The following is a 10000-nucleotide window of genomic DNA, read 5'->3' on the forward strand; positions in this document are numbered from 1 at the left end:
GTTGTGATGTCACTAGTGCTCCTGGTTGTGATGTCATTAGCGGCCCTGGTTGTGATGTCATTAGCGGCCCTGGTTGTGATGTCACTAGGTGCTCCTGGGTTGTGATGTCATTAGCGGCCCTGGTTGTGATGTCATTAGCGGCCCTGGTTGTGATGTCACTAGCGCTCTGGTTGTGATGTCACTAGCGCCTGGGGGTAGCGGCCTGGTGTGATGTCACTAGCGGCCCTGGTTGTGATGTCACTAGCGGCCCTGGTTGTGATGTCACTAGCGGCCCTGGTTGTGATGTCACTTAGCGGCCCTGGTTGTGATGTCATTAGCGGCCCTGGTTGTGATGTCATTAGCGGCCCTGGTTGTGATGTCACTAGTGCTCCTGGTTGTGATGTCATTAGCGGCCCTGGTTGTGATGTCATTAGCGGCCCTGGTTGTGATGTCACTAGCGGCCCTGGTTGTGATCATTGACCCTGGCGCTCCTGGTTGTGATGTCACTGACCCTGGCGCTCCTGGTTCCAGGCTGGAGTCCCCGACGCGCTCCCTGATCATGGAGGCTCCGAAGGGCGTCCAGATCCTGGCGGAGGCGGGAGACATCCAGGCCTCCTGCAGAACGAACTACGCCTGGAGTCCAAGGACGGAGAGGTGGGGGGACCCCTCTCTCTCATCTCTCACCCTCTCACACTCTCTCCTTCTCTCCATCTCTTATTTCTCACAACTCGCTCACTCTCTCACCAGTTTCTCCTTCTCTCACTCTTTCACCACTCACTCCATCTCTTAACTCCCACAACTCTCTCACTCTCGTCACCTTCTCCTCACCTCTTTCAGCACTCACTCCATCTCTTAATCTCCCCACAACTCTCTCACTCTCTCACCAGTTTCTCTCTCACTCTTCACCACTCACTCCATCTCTTAATCTCTCACAACTCACTCTCACCAGTTTTCCTTCTCTTACTCACACCAATCAATGTCTCTCACTCTCTCACCATCCCCCATCTCTCACCACTCTCTCAATCTCTCACTCTCTCACCCTCTCCCAACTCCATCCTCACTCTCTCCCCACTCCCCCATCTCTCACACTCACTCCCCACTCTCTCACTCTCTCCCACTCTCTCCCTCTCTCACTCTCTCACCCCTCTCCCACCTCTCACCTCTCACCACTCTCTCTCATCTCTCCCATCTCTCCCATCTCTCACACCCTCTCCCATCTCTCTCACCACTCTCTCACTCTCCCCCACTCTCCCACTCCTCACTCTCTCCCTCTCTCTCCATCTCTCCTCTCTCACTCTCTCCCTCTCTCCCACACTCTCGCCCCCTCTCCCCACTCCCACTCTCTCCCCACTCTCCCCACTCTCTCACTCTCTCCCCACTCCCCCATCTCTCACTCTCTCCCCACTCTCTCCTTCTCTCACTCTCTCACCTCTCCCTCACTCTCTCCCCACTCTCTCCTTCTCTCACTCTCTCACCTCTCTCCCCATCTCTCACTCTCTCCCCACTCTCTCCTTCTCTCACTCTCTCACCTCCTCTCCCCACCTCTCACCTCTCACCACTCTCTCCTTCTCTCACTCTCTCATCATTCTCTCCCCATCTCTCCCCTCTCTCACTACCCTCTCCATATCTCTCTCACCACTCTCTCACTCTCTCCCCACTCTCCCCATCGCTCACTCTCTCCCCACTCTCTCCTTCTCTCACTCTCTCACCCCTCTCCCCGCCTCTCTCCCCTCACCTTCCTGTGCTCTGCCCTCTGTGTCAGATCTCTCTGGACGCCACGAGGATCCGCCTGCTGGGTCTGCTGGACGGGAAGGCCTCGTCCTCGTCCTCCTCCTCGGGCACCAGGCAGACGGTGTACGAGGTCTGCGTCTGCCCCAACGGGCGCCTCTTCCTCTCCCAGGCCGGCACCGGCTCCACCTGCCACATCAGCCCGAGCGTCTGCCTCTAGACCCCCCCCAACACCAACACACTGACCCCCAAACACACTCACCAGAACCCCCAAACACTACACACTGAACCCCACAACACACACTCACCAGAACCCCCAAACACCAGACACTGAACCCCACAACACACACTCACCAGAACCCCCAAATACAACACATTGAACCCCAAACACACACTCACCAGAACCCCCAAATACTACACATTGAACCCCAAACACACACTCACCAGAACCCCCAAATACAACACATTGAACCCCAAACACACACTCACCAGAACCCCCAAATACTACGCACGACCCAAAACACACACCCACCAGAAACCCCAAATACTACACACTGAACCCCAAAACACACCAACTAGAACCCCAAACACAAACAGTGTACCCCAAACACACACTAATTAGACCCCACACACTGAACCCCAACACACAAACTAACCAGAACCCCAAAACACCACACACTGAACCCCAAACACAAACAGTGACCCCCAAACACACACCGCCTAGACCCCCCAGAAACCTTCACACTGAACCCCACAACACACACCAACAAACTGTACCCCCAAACACACACCGCCTAGACCCCCCAAACACCAACCACTGAACCCCAAAACACACTCCTACACACTGAACCCCAAAACACACTGAAACCCAAAACACACTCCTGCACACTGAACCCCAAAACACACACCAACACACTGAAACCCAAAACACACACCAACAAACTGTACCCCCAAACACACACCGCCTAGACCCCCCAAACACCAACCACTGAACCCCAAAACATACTCCTACACACTGAACCCCAAAACACACTGAAACCCAAAACACACTCCTGCACACTGAACCCCAAAACACACACCAACACACTGAAACCCAAAACACACACGAACAAACTGAAACCCAAAACACACACGAACAAACTGAACCCCAAAACACACACCAACACACTGAACCCCAAAGCAACAACCCCCCCCCAACCCTCCCACCATCTACAACCTGCTACCAGCGGGCGACCCAGTGGAACTCAGCCCCTGGCCCCCTGGATAGACAGACGGGCAGACAGACAGGCTGCCACACAGACAGGCTGCCGAGCAGACACGCTGCCAGCCACAGGGGCCGGCGGCGGCTCTTGGACTGCTGACAAACTCTCCCTGCGGACAAATCGCATCACAAGCAAAAAAGAAACTACTTTATTTGTACCTTTTTGTTTTTGCTACAAACACATCCATCACACACGCACACATATGTACACACACACACAGTCACACGGGCACACACGCAATATCACGCGCACACACACACACACACACACACACACACACACACACACACAGAGCAGTACACTCAGACAGACCACAGAACGATGCAGAGAACGGCGGCGCTGGAAAACACATCTCTTGTTCCTCTCCTCCTCTTTCACCCTCTGCTTCTCTTCTGGCTGTGGCCCAAGTGATAGGACGCTTCCTTTAAGTGGTAGGATGCTTCCTTTAAGTGGTAGGACGCTTCCTTTAAGTGGTAGGATGCTTCCTTTAAGTGAAAGGACGCTTCCTTTAAGTGGTAGGATGCTTCCTTGAAGCAAAGAATCCTTGAAGCAAGGATGCTTCCTATAAGTGATAGGATGCTTCCTTGTGGTAGGATGCTTCCTATAAGTGATAGGATGCTTCCTTGAATTGCTAGGATGCTTCCTTGAATTGGTAGGACGCTTCCTATACGTGGTAGGATGCTTCCTTGAAGTGGTAGGATGCTTCCTATAAGTCGTAGGATGCTTCCTATAAGTGATAGGATGCTTCCTTGAATTGCTAGGATGCTTCCTTGAAGTGGTTGGATGCTTCCTATAAGTGGTAGGATGTTTCCTTGAAGTGGTAGGATGCTTCCTACAGTGGTAGGATGCTTCCTATAAGTGGTAGGATGCTTCCTATAAGTGGTAGGATGCTTCCTATAAGTGGTAGGATGCTTCCTATAAGTGGTAGGATGCTTCCTATAAGTGGTAGGATGCTTCCTACAGTGGTAGGATGCTTCCTATAAGTGGTAGGATGCTTCCTATAAGTGGTAGGATGCTTCCTACTACTACACTGATACCAAACAAAGTCATTCTCAAGAAGCTAGCTTATTCGCATCTAGCTTCATAGAAGAAACCTGGCTAGCAGTAAGCTTCCTAGCGACGGGCTTCCTAGCAGTAAGCGTCCTAGGGACTAGCTTCCTAGCTGTAAGCTTCCTAGAGACTAGCTCCCTAGCTGTAAGCTTCCTAGGGACGGGCTTCCTAGCAGTAAGCTTCCTAGCGACGGGCTTCCTAGCAGTAAGCTTCCTAGGGACTAGCTCCCTAGCTGTAAGCTTCCTAGCGACTGGCTTCCTAGCTGTAAGCTTCCTAGGGACTAGCTCCCTAGTGGTAGGCTTCCTTGAAACTACGCTCCCTAGCGGTAAGCTTACCAGCAGTAAGCTTTGTAGCGGCTAGCTTCCTAGCTTCCTAGCTGTTAGCTCCCAAGTGGTTGGCCTCCTAGCAGTAAGGTTCCTAGGGACTTGTTCCCTAGCGGCTAGCTTCCTCCAGCCAGGCACCAGTTTGGGCCTTCGGGCCGGCTCCGCTAGAGACCATCGAGGACAACAGACCCCCACCCCCCCCCCCCCGGGGCCCTCTCCCTCTCCGACCAAGGAGCCCCTTCTCCCCATCAGTCTTCTGGTCCACGCCAGCGGTTCCTCTGGCTGTAAAAACCCTCTTCTTCAGAGGGGGAGTTACGAGCCCGCGGGGACGGATCGGAGCCGGCGTGACTGATGGCGTTTTTACACCATAGTTTGTGTAATACTGTCGACGCACTCGAGGCTCCTTCAGCATGCAGACGCTGAGGGGACGACGTCCTCTATGAACGGGACGACACTTTTATAACGCAGGACTTTAGTTTATTTTATTTATTTTTTTACTGGAAATAAATCAGTTTAGTCAATGTTCAGAGATAAAAGGTAACGATACGGCGGCGGCCGCCTAGCGCAAACACGAAGACCGAAACGCAAACGAGGAAGCCCTCGCTTTAAGGCGTCGCAGGGCGCGTGTCGGATCAGATATAAAAGGATTAAAGTCATCGATTGCATCCATAAAGTAGCGTCGGAAAATCACGAGTTCTCAATTCTAACCCAACTTTAATTAAAGAGGAATTTCTGCCAATGTTAGGGAGATGCGGGCTCCCCAGGCTAGCCAGGCACAGCTCAGGCACCTGTGCTGTGGCTGATTGGATTAGGCTCCAGACAGGTTTCTGGTGGGATAGTGCTCCTCTGAGGGAAAGGCCTCCCGCCGCCGTCTGAACTCCGTCTGAACTCGGCTCACCTCCGCCAACGACCTGGTTCTAAAATAGAAACCAGTGGGCTACGAGATGTCGAAACCAGGTGCGCCGGTCGCGAAACGTAACAAACATATCAACACGATGGTCAGAGAGGAGTTGACGATGTGGAGAGAGCTGGAGATTGCTGTGCTGAGGAAGGGAAGACTGTTGACCAGTACGTGGTCTCACCCAAACCCGTTCTCACCCGTACCTGTCTCACCCGTACCTGTCACACCCTTACCTGTCTCACCCGCTCGTTCTCTCTGATCAGACTCCGGTCCGGTCTGCTTCAGTCCTCCCAGCCCACCACTGTTCATCCGTTAGAGAAGAGGAGGTCTTGCTCCTCTGTCACAGTTATTCTGTGTTTGTAGCGTCAGGGGGGAACCTGCAAAGTTGTCCCTGGCCTGAGGTCAGTCGGATATTCCTTTGACGTTATTCGTTCCCGAAGGGTGAATATTAGTAATGAGTTTATAATATATTGCTAACTTTACTGTTGTGTGGAAAGCAAGGACTCACGCACACTCACACACACACACAATCATACTCACACAGATGCACACAGACACACACACACACAAACACACGCCCACAATACAACACACACAACCTGAAAGCCATTGCTGGGAGGTGTGTTGGCCACCAGTTCAGCCCACTCCATCTTATTTATTTATTTATAACAATATGTCAGATCATAGAGCGATTGTCTCACCTGGGGGGGATGGGGGGGCTCAAGCCTGTCTCCATCCCACCGTGTGTTGCTGTGTGCGTTTGTGTTGCTGTGTGCGTTGCTGTGTGAAGGATGTGTGTTAGTGTGTGAGTGTTGGTGTGCGTGTGTTGCTATGCGTTTGGTTTGCGGTGGTGTGTATGTGCGTGTGTGGGGGGGGGGGGGTATATTTGTGTTCAATATTGTTGCATTGCAGGGTGGGTGGATATGAGTTCATAACAGGAAGTCCACGACTCTGTAGATTGTCCCGAATCAAAACATGGCCATGTGTACTGACAGAACTGGACGTGAACCCCTGTGGAGATCCAAGTCAACACATCACAGGATAGACCTAACGAGAGGCTAGAGCTCTGCTGTCCTCCACACAACACGAGGCCAGCAGGGCCCTGGGTCTGAGCTCTCCTGTCCTCCACACAACCCGAGTGCAGCAGGGCCCTGGGTCTGAGCTCTCCTGTCCTCCACACAACCCGAGTGCAGCAGGGCCCTGGGTCTCAGCTCTCCTATCCTCCACACAACCCGAGTGCAGCAGGGCCCTGGGTCTCAGCTCTCCTATCCTCCACACAACCCGAGGCCAGCAGGGCCCTGGGTCTGAGCTCTCCTGTCCTCCACACAACCCGAGGCCAGTAGGGCTCTGGGTCCGCCTGCAGATCTCTCCTGTCCCCCCTGCTGCAGACACTTCGTGATGAAAGACTTCATTCAGTTGCTTTTCAAAGTAAAAGCCAGCGGGGCGTTTTGTGACCCTGGGGTTACGGACCTGTACATAAGCCTTTCATACGGAGCTACTCTTACTTTCTACTGTCCGCTCGGCGACACGACACCGAGGTGATGGTCGTCACGGCAACCAGTGGCTGGTGGACCCTGGCTTTTTTTCTCACAGATCAAAGGTCGGAGGTCCTTCTGAAAGGGGTCGCTGATGTTTGTTCAGCGGTCCTGCCCTGAGATTGCTTCAGATCTGAACTCTGGTGGGATATATATTTTTCTTTTTGTTTGCCAGTTAAGAAGCCAATTCATGTGTTCACACGGGGACTTTGATGGGGTTTTGAATGTTCTTCTTGTTTCTTGTGTTTCTGGTTTGCGCCGTGGCGTGAGGAAGAGGGTTCTCCCACATTCTATGCAAAACCAGGGAACACGTTCTAACAGTTCTACAGAAACTAAATCAATAAAGTTATTTTTTAAAACTCAACACCTGCCTCAGAAGAGTTATCAATTGTCTGTCCTTCTGTCTGTCTGTCTGTCTGTCTGTCTGTGTGTCTCTCTCTCTCGCCGTCTGTGTCTCCCTCTCTCGCCGTCTCTCTCTCCTTCTCTCTCTCTCTGTCTCTCTCTCTCTCGCTCTACTGTTCTCTGATTGGTGGCATGGATCCAAAAGGGCGCTCACAGAGGAGAACAGGAACTTAATATCCTAAACGCCGTTTTAACTTGACTTAAATCATTCCCAGTTTAGGCCAGGCGTCTGTCCTTCAAACAGGTGGAAGTGTAACGTTAAAGGCGCTGCAGGGTGAAGTGTTTGTTAGCCCAATGTATTAATGTAATATATTCTGAACCTTTAATTACCATCTAAGGTGGTGAACTGTGACATCAGAGGCAGGAGTGTGAAATGAAGCCGGGGTGACATCCTGCCTGCAAAACCCGCGAGACGGATATACTTGAACAAAAGTAGAGCAGTGTTTGATGTATTCATGGGCCAATATTTAGCCGGGTGTAATACTTATATCATATTGATATAGTATTTAACAGCCAGCCTTGTTCTACCTCCCAGACGGATGGACTGGACCGGTTTAATCCAGCCACCTGTTGTTGTACATGAGGACGCTTTGTTTCCTGTTGTTCATGCTAATGAAGTCTTGGGAGCATGTCTATGTTCCCCGGGTCTTATGTTCCCCGGGTCCTTTGTTCCCCTCTTTGTATGAGACTGGGGAACATAGGACCCTTTTTTTTAAAAAGGGTCCTATGTTCCCCGCTTTTCCCAAAAAGAGTCCTATGTTCCCCGATATGTATGCGACCGGGGAACATAGGACCCTTTTTTAAAAAAAGGGTCCTATGTTCCCCGGTCTGTTACTTTTTCCACCATTACTGCCAAATTCCGGCCGAGATAACCACCATTGCATGTCTTTACCTTTTGTGGAAGACGGAGAGACGTCGGAGAACCCGACGCAGTCTATTCATACGCCGGTAAACAAACCCCGAATGCCCAATCATCCCTACGAGAGTTCCCCGCGCTACGGCCATCCGGAGGCACACAGAGCTTTTGGCCGTGATATTATGTATACAATTATATTATATATACTATTATATATAGAGCTCCGGGAGTCGCAAACGGCAACAATCACTTTCTCCTCCATGCTGCAGTTCACCCCGGACTGCACTGCACTGAGTTGGCTGGTTGAACGCTGATTGGCTGTTACGTTACACATGTCACTCAGTGGCCCCGCTGTTGAACGCTGATTGGCTGTCATCACGCGAATGTCGCGTCACAGTTTTAATATTTTTAAAGATTGCGGGGAACATAGGACCCTTTTCCCAGAAAAAGATCCTATGTTCCCCGCAACGGTGGGGAGCATAGGAACGTTTTTCAGAAAAAGGGTCCTATGCTCCCCGGTATGTATTGCTACAGGGGAACATAGGACCCTTTTTGGGAAAAACGGGGAACATAGGGATGACCCCGAAGTCTTTATGTATGGCCTAGCTGATGCTAGCATGTTTATGCTAATGAAGTCTTCATGTGTAGGCTAGCTGAGGCTCGCAGGTAAAACTCTGTCTACTAAACTGTACTTAGAGGGCCTGAATGTGGTTCACCATGAACTCTCTGTTCTACCTCAAACAAGCTCCACACGGCCACGGATACCCCGTGACACCTCCTGCTGCTCGCACACCTCCTCCACCCCTCTCACCTCCACCCCTCTCTCCTCCATCCCTCTCAACCACCTCCTCCTCCTCCACCAGCCCTCTCTCCTCCACCTCTTCCACCTCCACACCCAAGTGTTCAGCATCACGCGAACCACTCTGATCCTAGGAGTTGACTTCCTCCAGGCGTGAGTTCATCTTAGGAGACTGACGTCGGAGCTGCTGTTACTCTGTAGTTCAGACAGCATAGAGGAACAGTTTAGGAGTGTATTTGTTTTCAAATACCCCTCATGTATTATGGAGATATCTCACAACAAGGAGGCCATGAGGGAAGAGAGCCTGGAGGCATTATTATTAGGTATTTACAGTTTCACTGCTATGTACGTCAAAGTGCTCTCTCATACTCACAGTATCTGTTTCACTACTAGGTATGTCAAAGTGCTCTCTCATACTTACAGTATCTGTTTCACTACTAGGTACGTCAAAGTACTCTATCATACTTACTGTATCTGTTTCACTACTAGGTACGTCAAAGTACTCTATCATACTTACTGTATCTGTTTCACTACTAGGTACGTCAAAGTACTCTATCATACTTACTGTATCTGTTTCAATACTAGGTATGTCAAAGTGCTCTCATACTTACAGTATCTGTTTCATTACTACGTCAAATTACTCTCCCATACTTACAGTATCTGTTTCACTACTACGTCAAAGTACTCTCCCATACTTACAGTATCTGTTTCACTACTAGGTACGTCAAAGTACTCTCTCATACTTACAGTATCTGTTTCACTACTACGTCAAAGTACTCTCCCATACTTACTGTATCTGTTTCACTACTAGGTACGTCAAAGTACTCTCTCATACTTACAGTATCTGTTTCACTACTACGTCAAAATACTCTCCCATACTTACAGTATCTGTTTCACTACTACGTCAAAGTACTCTCCCATACTTACTGTATCTGTTTCACTACTAGGTACGTCAAAGTACTCTCCCATACTTACAGTATCTGTTTCACTACTAGGTACGTCAAAGTACTCTCTCATACTTACAGTATCTGTTTCACTACTAGGTACGTCAAAGTACTCTCTCATACTTACAGTATCTGTTTCACTACTAGGTACGTCAAAGTACTCTCTCATACTTACAGTATCTGTTTCACTACTAGGTACGTCAAAGTACTCTATCATACTT

At 50.5% G+C, this 10000-nt stretch overlaps 1 protein-coding gene across 1 annotated transcript; it reads left to right on the forward strand.

Annotated features, from left to right (window-relative positions):
- The first annotated feature begins 250 nt into the window (after positions 1 to 250).
- sgcd (sarcoglycan, delta (dystrophin-associated glycoprotein)) lies at positions 251 to 7142 on the forward strand. The gene is given in 3 exon segments (XM_060057620.1): positions 251 to 596; positions 599 to 633; positions 1742 to 7142. Coding segments are annotated over 3 exon segments (510 nt in total). The 5' UTR covers positions 251 to 307; the 3' UTR covers positions 1928 to 7142.
- The last annotated feature ends 2858 nt before the right edge of the window (positions 7143 to 10000 follow it).

Source organism: Gadus macrocephalus, chromosome 7 (genome assembly GCF_031168955.1).
Source record: "Gadus macrocephalus chromosome 7, ASM3116895v1".
Classification (NCBI taxonomy): domain Eukaryota; kingdom Metazoa; phylum Chordata; class Actinopteri; order Gadiformes; family Gadidae; genus Gadus; species Gadus macrocephalus.